Source organism: Rhododendron vialii, chromosome 4a (genome assembly GCF_030253575.1).
Source record: "Rhododendron vialii isolate Sample 1 chromosome 4a, ASM3025357v1".
NCBI classification, from domain to species: Eukaryota; Viridiplantae; Streptophyta; class Magnoliopsida; order Ericales; family Ericaceae; genus Rhododendron; species Rhododendron vialii.
This window is the reverse complement of record NC_080560.1, coordinates 1,476,002-1,497,953: the sequence shown is the minus strand read 5'-3', so window position 1 is coordinate 1,497,953 and position 21,952 is coordinate 1,476,002. Positions and strand designations below refer to the sequence as shown.

Sequence of the window (21,952 nt, the reverse complement as noted above, 5' to 3'; positions counted from 1 at the left end):
TAAGTAGGTTTGATAACTACATTTAACAATGCTTAAATTCAGCACTTAATAATTGTGTATGTGCATGCTATTGCATGTGGAAAGAATCTACTCTTTTCCTTTCAACATTGGCGTGCTCCACGAATGGTAACTTGGCAGCAGGAGATAGCAAGTGTTGCAGAGATGGATGTCAAGATGAAAATAGGACGAGGAATGGCTTCGACTAAACTTAGCATCCACTGTTGGTGACAGAGGGATTACACACAACACTAAAACCATAAATTTTATTGATCCTCAGAAATCAATATTTACACAACTACATCGCGCGCGCACATATATCCAAGGCTAAAAGCAGAAAATATGTGGCTGTAGGCCAATTCCATGGCCTTAAACATCCAAGAGAAACCTACTACATTACCTTCTTAATGCTCCTCTTCAATCCTCCACTTCTCCCCACCAACTCCTACCATCCAATCAAGCTTCCCATATCAACTTGACATGGCAAAAACCTCAGTCATGTCTACATCTTCATTCTTGGCAGCAAAAAAGGTACAGGAGGGTGTAATCTCAGAGTTTCTTCGATAACCAGCTTCAAGTATTTTAATTCATGAAGATCTGTTTCATCAACATTTACTTTCCTATTACAAACCCATCTCACCTCTGTTTGCACCTTTTCCATCACTCTCTCATTTTTCTGCAACTCTGACATTGCCCGCTCCATAGTTGCAGATGATGTATCAGCCCTGCACTAAAAATATCCTGAAAGAGGGTATAAACTTGAGGTAAATAATAAAGCATAGAGTAGACATAATACTGACCATGATTAACAGATTTGATGTTCTCGGTAGTGAAAGAAAATTCAAGCTCACCATTCTCCTGAACCCTCAGCAGAACATCTAGAAGATCTTCATCTTCTTTGCCCTCACAGCCTCACCAGTCTTTATAGCTTCCCTCCTAGCTTTAACGTTCATCAATGATCTTGTCAACTTCATAATGAACTTTCTCAAGTTTAGATTCTGGCCAGTGATCGTAGGAAGTATTTTAACCGACGAAAAGAGATCACCGACATCGAAACATCCAGCTGTCGCCTGAATTATGAGTGCTTCTTGGTCTTCTTTTTTCTTACCAAATGGCCGCCCTTATAGTGATGGTATTCGTCAATGAGAAAAGAATTCCGCTGAGGGTGATGGGCGATTGTTCGGATATTGAAGTAGATTTGATGCGATTAGATAGTTCTTGTTCCTTGATTGATCTGAGCGATTGGATGCGTTTTGAACTTGAAAACTCCGATGTGCAAATTTTGCAAACTTGTCTCCAATAATCTCCATATGGCCTGGCACGAAAGCAATGTTTGTGGAATTGTAGCTTATTATATCTATTGCCAACAGAAAAGGCCGGCTGGCGAAAATAATGCCATGGGTTTTCATGACCACTTTTGCCATTTCTGCTGAAGAAACAGCGACAATAGGAGAGTTCTCCAAGTTGCAGGTGCATCAGGGGTCCTTGTTTCTTCGCCAAATCTCTAAGACAGTGATGTGGGAGAGAGACAACGAACTGGTGCATGTCTCCTGTGAGAGGCAACTTTCTTGGCCCCTGGGTTAACTTGGGACTTTGGTTATCATAATTAGATCGTTTGGAATCTCTGAGACAGTGATGTGGGAGAGAGCCAACAAACTGGTGCATGTTTCCTACAAGAGACGACTTTCTTGGCCCCGGGGGTAGCTTGGGACTTCGGTTGTTATGTTTAGATCGTTTGGCTAGTTTCAGTACCATGAGTACAAAGATCAGACGTCTCAATAATAATAGAATCGAAGGGAAATTGAAAAATATTGGGAAGGAAGGAATTGCAATTCCATGAAGAAAATCAGAGGAAGGTCATTGGTAAGATGTTGTGTTTCCTTTCTTCAATATCTATGCAACCTACGAAGCCTACATATACTGCAAGATTTTCCTGTCATCTTAGTTTTGTGTTCTAGTTTGTAGAACATCTTCCTATATTCAGTAACATTGTCTGCATGTGCAGTGGTGGATGCAGGATTTGTACTTAGTGGGGCCCGAACAACACATATTTCTACATTATAACAACAATTATATTCTATACGTACATATTATCACTTCATGGTTTGACGAAGAGACGAAATTGTATGTATATATGTTAACGTCTATTAATTTTACACGTGCCAACGAAAATAGTTGAAAACTTGAAATTTTAGTGGGGGGGGGGGGGGCGGGGGGGTTGTGTTTCCCACATATATGGTAAATCTAAAATTTTTTATGCATTCAAGGGGCTTACACGGGCCAGTCCCATATAATTTTTTCAAAGCCAATCCCATATAACTTTTTCAAATTAACCTGAAAAACTAGTACGACTAGTGTGAATATTTGGAGTTGTGCAGAACCTGGGCACCCCCTTTGCATGTGTTAGGACCTACTTTTTAAGAAGAAAAAGGTACATTTTGGAGGCTTTAGGGTTGGTCAATGGTTTGTGCTCTGTTCCACTCCCTCCAATAGTCAGCTTCCCTGATGGATAACTTCTTTGAATTTGCTTATGGATGATTTGCTTACAGATAACCCACGGAACTCATTTATTTACAGGGTCTCTGTCAAATAGCTGATGACAAAATTCAGATTAACTTCTTCTTCTTTTTGGATTTAGGGTTTTCTGTATATCTTTGACTTCATCACCCGGATCCTCCACAAGTTGGGTTCAGGAAACTATTTGATTAACAGGGAAAGAGATGCATATTATTATTAACTAAACAGCGTAATCAATGGAAAACAACATAATTTTTTATGGCTTGGTGCCAAGTTGACTCTCTTTAATGACAACATAAGGATTACCACTTAACAGAGAATCCCTTTTTAATTAATCTGGCGGTGGATATTTTACGATGACGCATTTGATTTGCTGCAACAAAACACTTGTTAACTAAGTCACTAAGTGTCTGGTTCCTTCATATCTGCTACAAGTTTTCCGCAGCAGGTGTCGTGTTCTAATATCATACTGATGCATTGTAATTGTTATAACACATATGAACCAAAGAAAATACGACTCTTTGGTATAGTTGCCTCTACGCTGATAAAAATATCTGATAATCTCAAATCCAATATTTAGCTAGTGTAAATCAGGAAACCCACCTAATATTTGGTTAACAGGGAAGGAGATACATATTGTGGCTTGATGCCAAGTTTACTCTTTCTGATGACAAGATAAGATTACGAACGAATCCCTTTTTAATCAAAAGGGTGGAAATCTGGTGTTTAAGAATTTGATGTGCTGCAACAGACTGTTTGCTAAAATCCAGTCAGTGCAGCCACTGTAGGGAAGGATGATCCCTCAGAATTCACAACTTTTCCACAGCAGGTACTGTTTCTTATCCGGATTGATGTATTGAAACGGGTTGTGACAAAAGCAATATATCAGATAAAGTCACCCACTGAGCTCAGTTGTATGCTGTGACAAGGAACTCTACTTCTGTTATACCATGAATTGTTTGTTACTGCTGATTGCTTGTCCCCAGACCAATGGTTTAAGTAGATTAATATAGCAAAGGTTACAGTATGGACATACGTTTGTGTATTGTTTGAAAGACGTCCAAAATCCCGAAATAAATTGACTATTTCCACCATTATAAGTCAGAGTCAGGCTCGGTTTCCAAGGGGAGGCGAGGAAGATGGCCTCCTCAAGGCCCCCTAAAAATTTGTCACCATTATAAGTGAGAGTCAGAGTCAGGCCGCCTCAAGGCCCCGCTATGTACAAGTTGCACATAAATTTAATATAATGAGTTTCGCTCTTTCATATTGACAAAAGGAATGTAATGATCTGTCGTTCAATTATCTATGCTATAGAGGGGGACACATTACGTATATTTTGATGCAAAAAATCTTCCAAAAGCTACCCAATCTCTACAGAAGGCCTATCAATTAGCAAAACCATTCTTTGTGGCCATTGAGATCCAATTGCAGCAACCCTAATCAGGACTTAAGGTTCAGTTCGTTTATGGTTAATTGCAGCAACCAGAAAAAGTCCATTGCAAAATCGAATCAACTAGCCTTCTAGGACAGAAATGGACCATAGATTAGTCAATCTTCATACTATCAATCTTCAATTAACATTTCATTTCTAACAGCATTAGGTTACAATTTCCAATCAAAAGCACAATCAAATAAGCTGGAGACAGAAACATGGTTCACACTCCCACCAGCACAGGGAACACAAACATGACAAGAAATCATTCTCATTTGATACCAATCCAATAGTACATAGTGGGCCTTGTCAACATGTTTGAGACTAACCTAATAGTGAAAACAAGAAATTCCAAGACCAAACAGCTTATTCATCAAGTGTACATGCATTATTAGTTAAAAAGGAATCCTGCTTGCTAACAGGAGAACTTCTGTTCTCACGAAGAACACAAACAAAAACCCGCCAAACTTCCTAGAAAGTTATAACAACAATACTACTTACCCAGATAAGTAAATAGTAGTAGAACTTACGGATCGGTTATGTTTCGAGTGCAGTAGCCTATATCACACCAACTTTGAATCTGCACGATACACCGCTTCCGGGGGCTCATAACATCTGTGATCATGATCCAATGGGACTCTAAATAACATAATCAGGCGCATAAGAAATATGTGAAGTATGGTCCATGGTAAAACTAGGAATCTTATCAAGCCTAATAGGGTTCTCCATCCCTCCAATAAGCCTAGCAGGGTTCCCAACAGCAGTAGTCCTTGGTGGCACCTCCTTCAACACCACTGACCCTGCCCCAACCTTAGCCCCATCCCCAATCCTAATATTGCCCAAAATACAAGTCCCTGCTCCTATCAAAACCCCATCCCCAATTTTTGGATGCCTATCTCCACTAGCCTTCCCAGTGCCACCCAAAGTCACATTATGCAAGATTGACACATAGTCTCCGATCACCGCGGTCTCTCCGATCACCACTCCGGTCGCGTGATCGAGCAATATCCCCCGTCCAATCTTCGCCCCGGGGTGGATATCCACCGCAAAAACCTCAGAAACCCTGTTCTGTATCACAAGTGCCAGGGTTTTCCTCCCCTGCGACCACAACTTATGTGCCACCCTATGAGCCTGGCACGCTATAAACCCTTTGAAATTCAAGAAACACTGGACGTAACTGATACAAGCAGGGTCCCTCTCTTTCACTGCCCTCAAATCATCTTGAACTGCTCTCATAATTTCTTGATCCTCTACAAGCAACCCCAGGAAAAGATCATAGAGGGTACCAAGGGGAAGGCTAGAATTGCTTAGCTTAACTGACAAATGATTGGCTAGAGCACTTGATAGTGAATCACGAGACAAGATTGAACCATAATAGTAACTTGACAATATGGGTTCTTGTTCAACGCCCGATTTAGCTTCATCTTTCATTCTCAGCCACAGATCATCTCCACCTTCATCGAGATCAACGTCCGGGCGCGTGCAGATGGGTTTTGGCTGGTTTTGGCTGATGGGTGAGCATAATTTCTGGTAATTGTATACGTGATTGTCGATTTGGGACCTGTTTGGATCGCAGGAAATTGGGTTTGTCTGGGCGGCGTTGGTTCTTGAACTGTGGAGGGAAGGTGCCATTTTTTGCTGATTGGGGTTAGAGAAAATTGGTTCAGGCAGAAGGGGTAGTCTGAAGCAATGAGTAAACATAGAAGAGGGAGGCGTGCAATGGTGGGGGTGGAGAAATGAGATGGGTCATACATATATAGTAGTGGGGAGGCGTTTGGATATGAAGGGAGGAAAAGGCTGAACTTTCATTGAAAAAGTTCATTTTCTTGGGAAAATGGTGAAATCGAAAGGAGGAAGAATCATTCAACGCACCTGGAGCATCGTCGCGTGGTGTTCCAAAGTCATCATCCACCACAAAATATGTGGAGCCTATACAAACGTGCAACAGAAAAGAGTGTGGAACACTGTTACTTTGTGCCGGGTGGCATGGAATAATGACGGTTCGAAAGAAAGGCTTATTTGCCGAATGTTCGGGGATGGGGGATGGGGAATGGTGGTGGGGTAAAGGCTGGGAACTTACCACGGAATTGTTTTGCTTTGCATCGTATGCAAAGACGTATGGCAGACATTCCACGCCATGATTTTGTTCGTTTCCTGTTTTTTAAATGAGTCTTGAGGAACAAGGAGGATGTTGAATAGATTCTCATGAACACTAATATTGTGGCGTTTGGGCATCTCTAACCGAACATTCTTTATTTTTTTATTTGAAAAATAGAGTTAATATTTTTTAATTAAAAAATGGATATAGAGAAATTTACTATTCATACGAAGTTTGATCACAAGCCTCTGGATCTTTATATTCATCTTTGTTTCAAAAACTTTTTCGTTTTTCCTCCACTCATTGTCCACTCTCAATGTTAATCTAGTATTTTTATATTCAAGAAGTGATTTTGGAGGATCCTTTATTAATTTTCCTGTAATTATTTTTCTGTGTTTATTAAAAAAAAAATCGCATTTACTAGCTTCGCGTCAAATTGATTAATTGTTCGTCTCAACCAAGGAATTAAAAAAATAAATAATTGTGATTCAAACTCAATTTTTTTTAATAAAGTTGAAAGATCAAGCATTTTGACTGATTGTTGAAGTTTGGACCATAATTTTTTACTTTTCCAATTTCTCTCGTCAAGATGAGCCAATAATTCATAGAAATTTGACACGGAACTACTAAATACAAAAAAAAAATTGAATAAAAACAAAAATAATTAGCCAAGTGGCTTAATTAGTCAAAACACCGCATAGTATCAATTCTTCTATAACCACAAATACTTGCACATACACACTCATAAACAAATGGGAACCCACACTACATTACACATTCAGTATGTGTGAGACCTACAAATAAATATGAGTGTGTTATTTATTGTGTAAGGGAAATAATAATGCCAAAATTGTTTTCTATCTTCATTCGTTGTTCCCCTACGTAAACTTTTTCACGAATCTATGATTCAAACACAACTTTTAGAATCTACAAATATAATACTTTAATTGGGACAACAAAATGTCTAACTTTATAAAATTCGTCGTGGACTACAGGATCCCGGGATCCATTATTAGAGCATCTCAAATACAAGTTTAATAACCTTTGCCATTCACATCAACCTCAATTCAGATTCTTCATTTTTACCTCTAAATTTTTCTTTCGAAATTATGTTTCATTTATTTCATTTTACCAGTAGACATGGTCATTATTATGTGATTGAAGTCACAACTATACCCTCTTACCCTCCCTCAAAAAAACTAAGTCGTGCCCACCCGTTGTGGAGGGATCCAACCTCTGGTGTAGGCCCCTTGGGCCCGCTGTCGTTGTGCTGCGTTTCGCGGCAAGGCTCTTGGGCCTGCGTAAGATGGGCTGGCTCCCACATCGGGAGTTTGGGTTTGTGTGTGTGTGTTTAAAGGGTTCACTTTACCTCTCCCTAGTCAACAATTGCCTAGGTGAGTTTGGTAGGTGAAATTACCCTCTTACCCTCCCTAAAAAAAAAAGAAGTCACAACTATGTTATTATCAAGATAAATCAAAAGTGTAAAGAACATCGTTAGCAGTATTTGAAGTCAAAAGACAAAGAGGGTAAAATTGGCAATTTTCAAGTCTTTGTTTTTGGATAATTATAGTCTCCAAATGTAAGAATTCCAATCCAACTCTCCATTGACCTCAATTATTTTGGATAATTGTGTAGCAGTCTCTAACGTTTGAGATGATGTACTCTCTCTCTCTCTCTCTCTCTCTCTCTCTCTCTCTCTCTCTCTCTCTCTCCTACGTGGTGTACCTTGCACCTGTAAAGTGTAACCTTTGCTTCTACGGCGAAAACAAATTTGGTTTTGAATTCCAGGTTCCCATTACTATTGTTTGACATCTCAATTGTGTCTCACGTTTTGAATTGTGATAACTCTCAAAAACTTTGGGCCACTGAAAGTAATGCTCCGTCATTACCTTCAGAGTTTTGAAATTAGTCGAGGCGCTCACAAATTGATCCGGACATCTGATTTTCACAAAAATTAAAAGTAAAAATTTTGATGCACTATCTCCATGACAAAAAGAAAACTTCCATTAAACATTAATTAGGAGCCCTGTCGCTCTCAAACCCAATTACATATTCACTTGTCTCCTTCAATTGATTCAGATACAAATCACTTACAATGCCTTTTGAAGAGAAATTTCCTGCACTTTGACCAAATTAATTAGGGTTTTGTTTGGAACTTATAAAAAAGAAAAGAACGGAATGGAAAATCATTTTCCCTTGCTTAGTTTGAGAGGAAATATGGAAGAAAATAAAAGGACAAAGAATCAAGCAGTAAAGTTTTCCTCTACACTCTCTCTAAAGTTTCATTTTCCTTTCTTTTCTTTTCTCTAAGTACCAAACAAGCTGGAAAGGAATCCATGACCTCTTAAGATTGATGACATTGCCGATAAGAACGAGGGATTCCATTTGTGCATTACATTTAGGTATCATCTATATGTTAGTTATAATGTCGCATCATGCATATAGCGTGAACACATTTGATTGTGTCATGTGTGATTTTTTTTTCCTCCATGTTCCAAACAGACTGATAATAAATCCACAATCTCTTAAATTGGCAAAATTGCTTATATGAACGAGGGATTATGTTGTCATTACAATTAGGTATCATCTATGTGTTTACGTTATAATGTCACATCATACATTTAACGTGAATACATTAAATGATGTGATAGAGTACTTATTTAGTTATTTTGGAGCAACGACACGTGGTGTTCCAACACCTCTTATCATCTTGGACCTACCAAAATGATTCGCTTCGTGAAAATCGTGGAATTAGTTGAGTAGCTCGTTTAATAAAAATAAGTTGATTGAATTGTTTCGATGGATAATAAAACAGAATTATCTATAGAAAATTGGCAATCTCATCTCAAATCATGCTTTTCTTTTCTAAAGCATGTGAACTGGTTATCTAAATACAGCTCCCGAAATGAACTAAGTAGATCCTTATTTACAAACACAAGTTGATCGAATGGATAAGATGGATGATAACGTATAGTTGTGGATACATATATCAGATTATAGATTCAGATTCTATTGCAGATTTTGAAATCCAAATTTGTGAAAGTAGATAAACTTGTTTACTATTGCTTTGAGATTATTATCATTAAGTTGTAGTAAGAGCTAGTCACATTTAAGCCAAAAAGTCAAAAATTAGCTTCCAGAGTATTCGGAATCTAAAATATGATCTGAAAAGCACGTCAAACCTAGCTTATCTAATATAATATTTTATGAGCCCTGCTATTCGTAAAGAAGATTTGTAAGGAACCACGCAAAGAAAAACGCGTTTAGGCCCATTTCGGGTCCCACAAAAATCTAGAAAAATATGCATAAATTTTTGAATATTATTTTATGGGGCCTGTTGATTGAGAAAGAGAGAAGTACGTTTTTAGGGTGTTAATCAACCCTAACACAAGAGAGCTTTATTTATATTATGTGAGAGCTAATTACATAACGTAACCAACCAATGTGGGACTAAGTCTAAACTCTTATTCTAACACTTCCCCTCAAGCTGGAGAATATATATCACAAAATCCCAACTTGTTACATAATAACTCTAAACGTGGTTTAAATAACGGTTTGGTGAAGATATCTGCTAACTGAGCTCCTGTAGACAAGAAAGGGGTAGCCAACACGCCACTATCTATCTTCTCCCGAACAATATGACAATCTACTTCAATATGTTTGGTTCTCTCATGAAATACTGGATTCGAAGCGATATGTATTGCTGCATGATTATCACAATACATAGGAATAGGTAACTGTACGCCAAACCCTAACTCCTCGAGCAAAGCTTTCAACCATACAACCTCGCATGTAGTATGAGCCATGGCACGATATTCTGCTTCAGCACTGGACCGAGCAACAACAGTTTGTTTCTTGCTCTTCCAGGTAACTAGATTTCCACCAACAAAAGTACAGTATCCAGTTGTTGACCGTCTATCTGATGGTGATCCTACCCAATCAGCATCGGTAAAGGCCTCAACACGCAAATGACCATTTGAACTATAGAATAGACCACGTCAAGGATTAGCCTTGAGATACTTCACAACACGAAGACAAGCTTCCCAATGGGGAAGACAAGGGGCTGACATGAACTGACTTATCATACTAACAGCAAATGAGATATCAGGCCGTGTATTGGTGAGATAATTCAATTTGCCTACCAAGCGACGATAACGGTCTGGATGAGAAAATATCTCTCCCTGATCAACACACAGTTTGACGTTTGGATCCATAGGAGTCTCCACAGGTTTTGCTCCCAATAAACCAGTCTTTTCTAGAATATCCAGCGTACACTTTCTTTGGGATAGACTAATCCCCTTCTTGGATCTTGCTACTTCAATACCCAAGAAATATCGCAGTTTACCTAAATCTTTGGTGTGGAACTGACATTGTAGAAAGTGTTTTAGCTCATCAATACCTTTCTAATCATCCCCAGTAATAATGATATCATCCACATACACAATCAACACTACTTTTCCCCGATCGGACTGAATAGAAAAGACCGAATGATCAGAATGAGAGCGACGCATACCAAACTGCAACACAGCGTCACTAAACCTGCCAAACCAAGCGCGAGGTGACTGCTTAAGACCATAAAGAGCTTTGCGAAGGCGACACACCTGAGAACGCTCCCCCTGAGCAACAAATCCAGGAGGTTGCTCCATATATACCTCCTCGAGCAGATCACCATGGAGGAACACATTCTTGACATCCAACTGGAATAAGGGCCAACCAAGATTAGCGGCCATAGAAATAAGAACCCGAACAGAGGTAATTTTGGCCACCGGAGAGAAAGTCTCCGCATAATCAATGCCATACGTCTGGGTATAGCCTTTGGCCACAAGACGGGCCTTGTACCGTTCGATTGTGTCATCCGGATTATACTTTACTGTAAATACCCATCGACATCCAACGGGAGACTTCCCTGGCGGAAAAGGAACCAAGTCCCAAGTGCCATTATCATGAAGAGCAGACATCTCAACCGCCACAGCTGTCCGCCACTCAGAAACAGATAAGGCCTCCTGAACAGTGTTAGGAACAGAAATGGACGAAAGAGAAGTAGTAAAAGCACGAAGAGACGGAGATAGATGATCATAGGAAACAAACTGAGCAATAGGATGAGAAGTGCAAGACCGAATACCTTTACGAAAAGCGATAGGAGGTGATGGTGGTGGTGGTAGTGGTGATGGAGGAACCGGATCTTGGGACGGAGGAGGCGCAGTGGTAGGCACCGGTGGGGCTGTTAATACATGTCGCCGACGAACATATACCTGCATGGGTGGCACAGGAATAGGAGGAACATCTACAGGAATAACATACTCAGATTCAGAAAGAACATACTCAGACTCAGGTGTATCCGAGAAGAAAGGCAATGACTCATTAAAGGTGACATCAGCACACACAAAGTGACGACGAGGAGAGGGTGAGTAACACTTATACCCTTTTTGAGTGCGTGAATAACCAAGAAAGACACACCGGATCGACCGGGGGTCAAGTTTGTCCCGGTCAGGATCAAGCGCATGAACATAACATGTGCACCCGAATACCCGAGGGGGTAATGAGTGGAGAGGGCGACTAGGAAATAAAACTTGGTTCTGACCACTAAGAACAGTGGAGGGCATACGGTTAATCAAGTAACAGGCTGTAAGAACAGCATCACTCCAATAAGATTTAGGGACCTGCATCTGTATTAACATGGCGACGGCCGACGAGGGTCAGTGGTGACTGAGTTTGGGTTCTGAGATGTAAAGATGAGGGATTTGTGGCTAGGGTTTGCAGAAAACACTGTTCAAGGCTGCGTGGTTACTGTTCACGGCTGCTAGAGTGCTGGATGATGATGTTAGGTTAGGGTTACGCTCTATGGTGGTTTACGCTCTGATACCATGTTGATTGAGAAAGAGAGAAGTATGTTTTTAGGGTGTTAATCAACCCTAACACAAGAGAGCTTTATTGATATTATGTGAAAGCTAATTACATAACGTAACCAACCAATGTGGGACTAAGTCTAAACTCTTATTCTAACAGGGCCCTATAAAAAATCAGTTCCAACGGACATCGATAAGTATTACTTTTGAATTCATAGGGGCGAACTGAGCAGTTTTACCCTATGAATCCAAAAGTAATACTTACCGATGTCTGTTAGAGCTGATTTTTTACAGAAGCCCATAAAATAATATTCAAAAATTTATGAATATTTTTCTAGATTTTTGTGAAATCCGAAATGGGTTCAAACGTTTTTTTCCTTGTGTGGTTACTTGCAAATCTTCCTCACGATTAGAATTTCTGATATTTTATTTCATTTTTCAACTTTGAGGATTCCATAGAATCTCAAACAACAAATACTTTTAACAACTTCTTAAAAGCCAAAATCTCAAAATCTGCTCCTAAAATTTCTCGTAAACACCCACACGATGTCCAATCAACTTAAACTTTTTTCAAGAATCATTTTGCAATAAGATGTGGGCCTAAGGTAAGCACCCACACCCACACGTGTCATTTGGTCTGTGCATGTTCGATTCCCACGCCCTGCCCCACTCATGCGGTGGCCTCCCCTTCCCCTTCCCCGTCACAAGACTCACAACTTATTAACCTGCTAATGTATATATCGCTGTGACAAAAGCAAAAACTCGAGGAGCCGAATAAATAAATAGGTTGAATCACTTTTTTAGGCTCGGGACGAGACCAATTATAGAGGGCCTGATGTGCCCCAAGAACCGGCCCCAACCTATAACTATACATATCGACATTGTATGCATTGATGAATAATCACTTGAGAGTTCCATAACTACTTCTCAACAGACCACCTTTCTAAATACCCATTTCAAAAATCTCTTAAAATTAACTCCCACTAAAAGCATCTCTCAAATTTATTTAATCTTTCCCTCCACTTACTAGCATAACTCTCATGACCGACCCCTCATCTTCTACCCATCTGTTCCAACTCCTCTCTGCATAATCTAACTCCACATGCAAGAACACTAAGGTTATGGGTTCATGGGTTTTCTTTTTCAGAACAATATTATTTGTCGTCGTTTTGGCAGCCGGGTTTTCGGCTAGTATTCGAGCTTGTTGCGCGACGGATTTCATAACTTGGGAGGACATGAAGGTGGATCTGGAGGAGAGGCTGGAACTGAGGGAGGAAGGAAATCGGAGCCATGTGATTGTGGTCGATTTGAACGGGAAAGGAGATTCTGTCACAGTTCAAGGCGCAGTTGACATGGTTCCCCTGAATAATTCTCAGAGAGTCAAAATCTACATTTCCCCTGGCATTTACAGGTCTGTGTGTAGGTGTAACTACTCTCTCTCTCTCTCTCTCTCTCTCTCTCTCTCTCTCTCTCTCTCTCTCTCTCTGCGTCTGCGTGTGTGTGTGTGTGTATGTGTTTTCCCTCCAACTGAAAAATAGCAACGTGGGTAATGGAATTTTGAAGTTATATAAGTAGTGGGCTCTCTTTCTCTTTCTCTCTCCACGTTAGTTCTACAACGGGCAATGCCTTCTTGCCTTCAACTTTCTTTTTACGTTTGCCATGTGCGTGGCGTTTAGTCGATAAATAAGTTAGAATATCGCAGCAGGCCAAACGTAGCTCCATCTATTCGAACCTAAGACATCTACCATGGACACTTCGGCTCCTCCCCTATCGGTTGTCGTTAGGCCAAAAGGCCCAATTAGCTTCTTGCCTTCCACCCTTGCACATTCATTTTTCATAAATTTTATACAACAATAGAACTTAAAAAGTGAGGTGTGTGTAAATTTAAAGGTGATATGATCGACGGGGTTATACCCAGAATAAATCTGATCGATAGATACCGCTTTCTACCCACAAAATCAACTGCATGTACGATCCAGCAAACTTGAATGACTCAAATCGTTAGTTTAATTATTTGGCTGCTTAAGAGGACTTACGAATATGATTTGCAGAGAAAAGGTGCTCGTTCCAGACTCCAAGCCTTACATTTCATTCATTGGAGATGAGAATCAAACAGCCGAAACCGTTCTTACTTGGAATAACAAAGCCTCTGATAAAGACAAGGATGGGTGTGAACTGGGCACATATAGATCTGCTTCTGTCACCATAGAATCCGATTTCTTCTGCGCCACTGGAATCACCATTGAGGTACAACTTGAGAATTGTTTCCCAAATCGACAGTTTTGTTAGTGTTTGATATTTTGAGTCAATTTGGATTTTGGTGTAATACTACACATACGATTAGACCTTTAGTTCGTTTGAAATGGCCTGCGAATTATTGTGCTGTTAGCAGAACTCAGTGGTGGCAGTGCCCGGAGGTTATGGAATGCAAGCCGTTGCGTTGAGGATAGCCAGCGAAAAAGCCATGTTTCATCAGGTTAGGATCTTGGGGGCTCAGGACACGCTGCTAGATGATCACGGATCACACTATTTCCACCAGTGTTACATCCAAGGATCCATTGATTTCATTTTTGGCAGATCAAGATCACTCTATCAGGTATCCTTCGTATGTTAGCAACTCGATTGGTTCTAGACTTCTAGTGATTTGGTGAAAAATTGAAAAGAAATTGCGAGAAAGAGAAACTTCTCACTTTACATTTGCATAAATGAAGATAAAACAGAACAATTTTATGTTGCTAGTTTAAGTAATCTTCTCAAGTTTCCAACCAATGAACCAGGATTGTGTTCTTCACTCAACGGCAACAAGGTCGGGAGCAATCGCAGCTCACCACAGGGATACACAAGATGATGATACAGGCTTCTCCTTTGTAAACTGCACAATCAATGGAACAGGCAGAGTATACTTAGGAAGAGCATGGGGAACCTACTCGCGGGCAATTTATTCATATTGTGACATCGACAACATCATAACTCCATCCGGCTGGAACGACTGGAATCAACCGTCCAGGCAAAAGTACAAATTTTCTCTTACTGATTCTCTCACAGACAAAACACAAGATAATGTTATGGGAAAAAACTGAATAAGTTTGGTTTTATGATAGGACTGCTGTGCTTGGAGAGTACCAGTGCAGAGGCAAAGGAGCAGATAGGAGGAACAGAGTGGCATGGTCCAAATCTTTCAGTTATGAAGAAGTGAGGCCTTTTCTGGATGTGAACTTCATTGGTGGAGATGAATGGCTGAGACTATAGTTTTATTTTGATCTCGACGTGTTCATTTATGCGTCTCCTTCCATATTATTTGGTGGGGATGTGAGTGTAACAGATGACAGAAATAGGTGCGATATCGAGAAAGAGAAGACAAGTTTATGAGCAAAATACAGAAAATTATCCAGGTCATTGCAGCATATCCTCGATCAAACACATAAATGTGACTAACTCCAGGGCTGAACAATGCGCATGCAAAAAATACATATGAACATAGACTTTTTTTTTTTTTTTTCAATCGGCAAAAGAAGAAATTTTATTAAAAATTGGGAAAAGGAGAAGGGAATCCAACAAAAAGTTGGATGAACATCACAAGGGCAAAAGTCCAAAACACCCGAGGGTCTACAGGGTCCACAACGAAAAAAGAACCCAAAATGAACATAGACATTGAGGAAAAAGAAAAAGAAAACTCAAGGTTTAAGCGACCTAAACTCTGTATAAACAGCTCGACTCATTTGCATGTGTAATTGTTGGTTACGTCGTTTAGCCTCGAGATTGTGGCACAATTCCATGACCCAGTATTTCATCTAAAATGTCATGATGCAAAACAGAGAGAACAAGAGAAAATATTGATAATAATATCAGAGGTACAACAATATCAGTACACAGGTACAACCACCGATACACGTGAGAAACTCAGGGAGTAAGAACTGGACTAGATCCAAAATTAGAGTGTTTCTAATTGGATAGATCTCCGTCACCTACTACAAAACAATCAGTTAAGATTCGGAACCTGGAAGCTTTCCTCTGGTGCACTTCTTTAAGATTCGGAACCCGGGAGCTTTCTTCTTCAAAATAGGGGTAAATGTTTCGTCGGGAGGTAAGAACATGCCTGGGTGTTAACAGAAAGGGGTTGATAGTCCCATTTCATAGGCTTTTCCGATTCGCCTCTCTGCCAGTAAAATCCTTTTCTTCTGCTTTTTCCCAACGATCTATCCTATCCCCATTCTTTAGTATTGAAGCATCTGTTAGTTAACCTACCAAAGTCGACTTGCTATACCAATCCCAACATTCACTATGTACGAATAAACCGAACATCAACTACAATTTTGCAGCTATAAACAACCACCACCATGTCCTAATTTGTGGTGCGATGATCTCCTATCAACACATCATTCAACGACTTCCAACAATTCTGCTTCTCTTTCAAACTCCTCCAAATTGCCCCCATTATCATTTCCATCACCAACATCATCATTATCAACATAATCTTCAACGCGATCTGTACTATGACAGGCATCATCTCCATAGTCTTTCTCTGGACTACCATTGGCATGCATACCATTATAGTCTGTGCTTTCCAATAATGGAAGCTTTTCATTGTTCACCAAGTCAATATCTCTCGGATTATCCTCACAAGGTGCCAAATCATCCAAGTGTAGCTTCTCCTCCTCAACTAAATCGAGCCTGGTAGTGAACATAGGAAAATCATCAGACTGAGGCTCCTTTGGAGAACTTGACGATGCAAGTAGCTTAGCATCCAGACTCATAACTGCAGATATAGCTGCAAGAATGTCATGCTTTGCCTCAATGTCAACCCACCGGTCCCCAATCCAATCTCTTGAAACTCTTAGGCTCTTTCTACTTATATTCAACAGTAAGTTCTCACCTATCAACGCCCAAAACAACAATAAGTTAAGAGTTAAAAGAACAAAAGGAAAAATGAAGATTTTAAACAGATAAAACTTCAAGATGATAATTGGGGCAAATTAACAAGACCATACCGGGAATGAAAACTAGCAAGCTTTCATCTCCAGAGTTTCCAATTCCAGTCACAATCCCTTCCCACCAACCATCACTCCACCATGCATCCACAAAAGCCCCAACTTCAAAGCTAGGGTCAATCTGATCGTGAAGCACAGCAGGCCTGATAGTTGGGCGGCCTGGGCATCTGATTCCAAGTTTGTCAGGCATAGCTGGTCTGAAAGCAGGAACCCATTCCTAAAAATATGGAAAACAAAACATGTCAGAGAACTCCCGTTTTCCTTGTCCACATTGATATAGCAAAGTTGGTATGATCCTGGAATATACTCCAGCATCTCGTCGGCAACGACAAGGAAAGTTTAAACTGTAGCTTGCAATGAAACCTAGCCTCTCTAATAAGTAATGAATGAACCCAAATCTAAAAGGTTGGGCTGCTAGGGCTTCGGCACCTATAAGTCCCGTTAAATATTAGCATCCCATAATTTGGAAGCTGCAATTTAAGCTGACATTATTAAGGTTCCCTTTCCATGAGAATAATTTCAAAGATCAAGAAAAACATTAAATATTTGCCTTACAGGCATAATACTGTCTTTTAGTCTTCTATTTTGCAAGTAAGTCCAGTCCATATGGAATGAAAATCAAACGAAGGTTTCAGCTAAATAAACATACCTCAAGACAATCACATCCATCTTCATCTTTTAAATCATGGTACTGGACTTTCATCTGCCCACGGGAAACCTGCAATACTGTACACCTGAACCAGCAGCCTCTGATACCACTATCTTGGCACAGCAACTCTATCTTTTCATTAACCTTAAAAGGTTGTGCATGCAAAGGCTGGAACTTTACTCGCTTGTGGTTCCTATCATACTTCAAGCTTCGGTATGATGGTTCATAAGCCAATATCTGACGCCCTTTTCCACTTCTTGTCCTTTTAACCCCCACATTCACGTTGTTCCCCTGCCTAAACTCATCATCTTCAAGGAGATCAGGATCCAAAGAAGAGAAAATTGGTTGATCTAAGTAGCCACGCAGTTTACTCAATTTGAAGGGCTTCAACCGATTGCTTTTATACTGTCTATGACAAAGATATACTCTCGACAATAGAGGGCTTGGAATATCAGCTAGACATTTTTCATAATGTTCACGAGTTAAGACTATGGCAGGACCGTCAACACACTCTGCACTGATAGCCTGTGCGTAAGGCGTGATGAAAACTTCTTTGGGATGAGGGTTTCGCAGAGAAATCACACCCTTGACTTCTTGATTACGGTGAAACCACCTCACTTTGACCTTTTTTTGCCTCTTCCTATCTTCATACATATCTTCCAGATATGCAAGGTAATGATGATCTTCTTCAGCCATGACAAAGACAAAGGAATGTACCTGATTATCAAGTGAAATGACCATCAGCAAATGCCAAGGGGACACCAAATGAAAGTGAATATCTGTATGACAAGGGGATACACCATCTCATTGAGGATTGGCCAATTATTGGGCCGGCTGGATTCCAACCCGCACAATTTGGTTTGGATGCAGCCTATTTGTCTACAACATTACACTGATGCTCAAAGTTGGAGATTAAATAGTCTAGACAAGCCTTGAGGACTATAAAATATGAAGCATGTAAAACATCTCTCCAATGTCACTGTAACTGTGTAACTTCAAACTAAATGTTCTCTTTAGATTATTAACAGGGCTAACTGAGATATGTTCATTGGTGTCATTGAAATTTATGGTGACTACGGCATTAGCCTTCTATTTTCAGTACTAGAGCTTAGCGCGTTATGCCCTGAGTGCTCACCGGTATCGTAATCTCGTTCCTGCAAAATGATGGGTAGTGCTTGAGTTGTTTACCACAAGTCCATGCAACACCTGACCACGCAATGTCTGAAGTGCGCCCTTTCAAATTCCTAGCAACACGGCCCTGATAGGAACGTAGGTGTCAGATGAACATATGATGACACAATTACCATGGCATGAGGACAAAACGAAAGAGATATACCTTGTAGTCAGGCATGTCTGTTTGTTCACCACTAACTCTAGTTGTTGAATCATTCTTTGGCGACTCTGTCAGAAGACATGGCATGAGAAGAGGAATATAAAAGTTTTAGAAAACAATTACACAAAACAATCATTGTACAACAGCAACTCAATCAGGACAAAGCCAAGGCATATTTTGATAAACTCTGATTGTTATTTGGTAGCGTCTGCTTGGTCATTCAGGAGTTTTGTTGCATGCCTCTTTGACCAATTATATATGGACGTTGGACATAACTACAGGGACATTAAGCAATGCTAGCACTAGTTGTCCCAGACGACCATCATGAGACATATTAATCCATTCTCATTATCTGGTTTCACCGTTTCCAATAAGACAGTGGCAACAAAAACCACTGCATCGAGCAAGGATGATTTGTTAAAGGTTCTTTCAAACAAATTTAGACAAATCCTCCATTGCAAGCAAGATATCTCAATAACCAGCCGTTGGGTATGCAATTTCTTTTTACCGTACAAGGGAATACCAAAAGCTTTCTGAAAGGTTATTTTAGTCACTCTTAGCTCAATAGGAATCCCAACAGACCAATAGGTATATCAATATCCCTAATACGTCTACTTAATAAGAATCAGTATCAGTGGCTTCTAGTCAACGACAAACTTTCCAAGATTTGGATCCCAATGAGCAGCAACAAGTGTCTCTAAAAGTTCCTTTTCTATAACAGAAAAGCACAATGTCATCTCAACAACCAGCCTAATACTGGAGATGATTAGTACTATCAGAAGCTATAATTTATACACAGAAATATGGTAAAAATGATGCAAACTTACTGGATTGATTGCTATGCCGGTGCTGTTTCGACAGCATAGATGTGAGCCAATTCACCACTTCTCTCCTTGACCTCCATCTGAAACCAGCATGAACCGAATTCTCTGCCCCATGAACATCCAAGAACTCCTCAGAAACAACATAAAACATGTGTCTAACACTCCTTTCAGTGCCCACAATCGCAAGGATGGATTCCCCTGAAGCATCCTTCAGAAAGTAGTGAACCACACGGTTGCCCCGCTCCTTGGAAACAAATTGCTCCTTCCACTCAACAAAACAGTAGTCACTTGCACCCATATTTGGATATTTATCCCCAAGTGGTTCAATCAAAAACTTTAGAACCCTAACAAAAGCGTATCAACACATAGCTGAAGATGCCCAGAAAAAAATAGGCAGCAGGGTTTTGACCCAACTAATTCCTTTGCCTAAAAGCTGAAATCTTGAATCCTTTCCACAAAAAGCCACTAACTTTCCAATTCCATTAACCCTAGAAACCTCCAAATTCCCTGCTCAAACAAAAAGACTCTAGACAGCAAAAGTTGGGAAGTGAATGGAACTAAGTGAAACCCAGAAAAATCTATGCCTCAGCAGATCTGCAAAAAGATCAGAAACCCCAGCCAAAAGAAAAGGGTTTTGAGTTTGAAATCGTGAGGGAACATAAAGGTGGATTTTCTGAGGTTTTTCCAAAGCAAAGTCGTCAGGCCATCGAAAGGGCATCTGCTTTTACAACACTGTTTGGCTGAAAAAGACTTGTTTAGGGTGGTGTTGCGAAGGGCAGTTCAAGAAAGGGGCAAGAAGAGACGGTTCCGTTTGGGTTTTGGACTGTGGAAGATTGAGGAGGGGAAGAGCGAGTGGTATAGGAGCGATGATGAGGAGAGGGGGGAAGATGGGTACCTCAGGGAAGCCATGAACGGTGTGTGAGAGAGAGGAGAACTGGTAGGCAGCTGGAGAGAGAGAGAAGTGGTCGGCGGCAGGAGAAATGGAAAAATCTTTGGATACGAAGTCACATACGTATAAATCCTTCAAAATATGTCTTCTATTCTCGTTTACGTATAAATCCTTCAAAATATGTCTTCTATTCTCGTTTTTAATCGTTGCACTCATGTTCTCTATTTTTGTTCTTGCAAATTTTAGTACTTTCTCCGTCCGAATTTAATTGTCTCTAGTTCTATTCTAATCAATTTAAAAATAAGTTATATTTTTAAATTCGTAATGAATTTCATATCGAATATGAATTTTGTTTGATAGATCTCGATTAGTTCTATAGTACAATATTTTCGAAATCACGTAAAACATTATAAATTAAAAGATATAATCGATAGAAAAATAACACAAACTTCAAAAAAAAACTATTAAATTCGGACGAAAGAAATAATTTGAAATGTAATTCGAATACACTTTCTCTTGCTTCCAGTCACGCACATGCACACAAAATTATGTGGCTTTCGGCCGAACACATTGCTGCAACATTTTAATGATCAAAAGTATTTATTTGGACGGCCTTTCCACTGTAAGAAAAATAAATTAGGTATTGAAAAGTGGTTGACCAAGTCACAATCGTCTTCAAGCACTCAAAATTATCCTTTTATTCCGAAAAAACATAGGAGTATAAACTTAATAAATTTGGTCTATTTAATGGGAGGAGCTATGCCTTTTAAGAGGTCTTTTTATTTCTGAAACATGGAGTTAATTATTAGTTCAGTCTATTTTAATGGACCGTAGAGGAGCTATTGCCATTGACAAAATCAAAAAATCTGGTTCAGTTTAGATTTTAAGGGAGATTTTTTAGAATAATGAATCAAGAGAAAGAGAAAAAAAAATTATTGGAGATCGTGCCTAAAATTGTTAAAACCCAAAACGAACAAGGCCCTCCAGAGTGTTTTATTTTGATAGCCGACGAAATGACAACAAGATTACCGGGCTATTTTCCCTTAATTCACCATTTCAAACTTCATATGTAAGGCTGCCTAAAATTGATTGTATGCTGAAAATTAACAATCGGGATCCTTTACGAGGATTCTCTTTGTGAGGACTCTTCCCCAGAAGAGTTTGTTTTCAATTCGGTTCATTGATTGCTGAGATAGACGGTCTGAATCCTTTGAAAATCCTCACACCATCCTCACAGGGATAATCCTCATTAGAAGATATATCTACACTTTCAATCCAAGCACTTGTGAGTTACACTCGACGCAATTCTTGTTCGAATTTGAACTTAGCTGGAGTAGTGATCTTATCAATGTGCGGGGGGGGGGGGGGGGGGGGGGGGG

At 39.9% G+C, this 21,952-nt stretch overlaps 3 protein-coding genes and 1 pseudogene across 3 annotated transcripts; 1 reads left to right on the top strand and 3 right to left on the bottom strand.

Annotated features, from left to right (window-relative positions):
• Positions 1-241: 241 nt before the first annotated feature.
• LOC131322359 (cytochrome P450 71D7-like) lies at positions 242-2,163 on the bottom strand (annotated as a pseudogene).
• A 2,038-nt stretch (positions 2,164-4,201) lies between these two features.
• Positions 4,202-5,809, bottom strand: LOC131322356 (serine acetyltransferase 1, chloroplastic-like). Its single transcript, XM_058353656.1, has one exon. The coding sequence runs from the start codon at positions 5,645-5,647 to the stop codon at positions 4,586-4,588; it is 1,062 nt and encodes a 353-aa protein (XP_058209639.1). The 5' UTR covers positions 5,648-5,809; the 3' UTR covers positions 4,202-4,585.
• A 7,036-nt stretch (positions 5,810-12,845) lies between these two features.
• Positions 12,846-15,370, top strand: LOC131322355 (pectinesterase QRT1). The gene is made up of 5 exons (XM_058353655.1): positions 12,846-13,301; positions 13,942-14,137; positions 14,283-14,486; positions 14,668-14,903; positions 14,992-15,370. The coding sequence occupies exons 1-5, from the start codon at positions 13,012-13,014 to the stop codon at positions 15,137-15,139; spliced, it is 1,074 nt and encodes a 357-aa protein (XP_058209638.1). The 5' UTR covers positions 12,846-13,011; the 3' UTR covers positions 15,140-15,370.
• A 334-nt stretch (positions 15,371-15,704) lies between these two features.
• LOC131322354 (uncharacterized) lies at positions 15,705-20,714 on the bottom strand. The gene is made up of 6 exons (XM_058353654.1): positions 19,688-20,714; positions 18,864-18,928; positions 18,663-18,785; positions 17,528-18,244; positions 16,879-17,095; positions 15,705-16,763 (listed from the first exon to the last, which is right to left on the bottom strand). Exons 1-6 carry the CDS (start codon positions 19,980-19,982, stop codon positions 16,267-16,269), a joined length of 1,914 nt encoding a protein of 637 aa, XP_058209637.1. The 5' UTR covers positions 19,983-20,714; the 3' UTR covers positions 15,705-16,266.
• Between the last annotated feature and the right edge of the window lie 1,238 nt (positions 20,715-21,952).

Excerpts from the sequence above, each read along its gene's own strand:
- LOC131322354 (XM_058353654.1), bottom strand. The coding sequence starts at position 19,982 with ATGGGTGCAAGTGACTACTGTTTTGTTGAGTGGAAGGAGCAATTTGTT. Across the intron at positions 18,929-19,687 it reads CCGGCATAGCAATCAATCCA|AGTCGCCAAAGAATGATTCA; the intron begins GTAAGTTTGCAT and ends GTCTTCTGACAG. Across the intron at positions 17,096-17,527 it reads ATGGATGTGATTGTCTTGAG|GAATGGGTTCCTGCTTTCAG; the intron begins GTATGTTTATTT and ends CCATATTTTTAG.
- LOC131322355 (XM_058353655.1), top strand. The coding sequence starts at position 13,012 with ATGGGTTCATGGGTTTTCTTTTTCAGAACAATATTATTTGTCGTCGTT. Across the intron at positions 14,138-14,282 it reads CCACTGGAATCACCATTGAG|AACTCAGTGGTGGCAGTGCC; the intron begins GTACAACTTGAG and ends TGCTGTTAGCAG. Across the intron at positions 14,487-14,667 it reads GATCAAGATCACTCTATCAG|GATTGTGTTCTTCACTCAAC; the intron begins GTATCCTTCGTA and ends CCAATGAACCAG.
- LOC131322356 (XM_058353656.1), bottom strand. The coding sequence starts at position 5,647 with ATGTTTACTCATTGCTTCAGACTACCCCTTCTGCCTGAACCAATTTTC.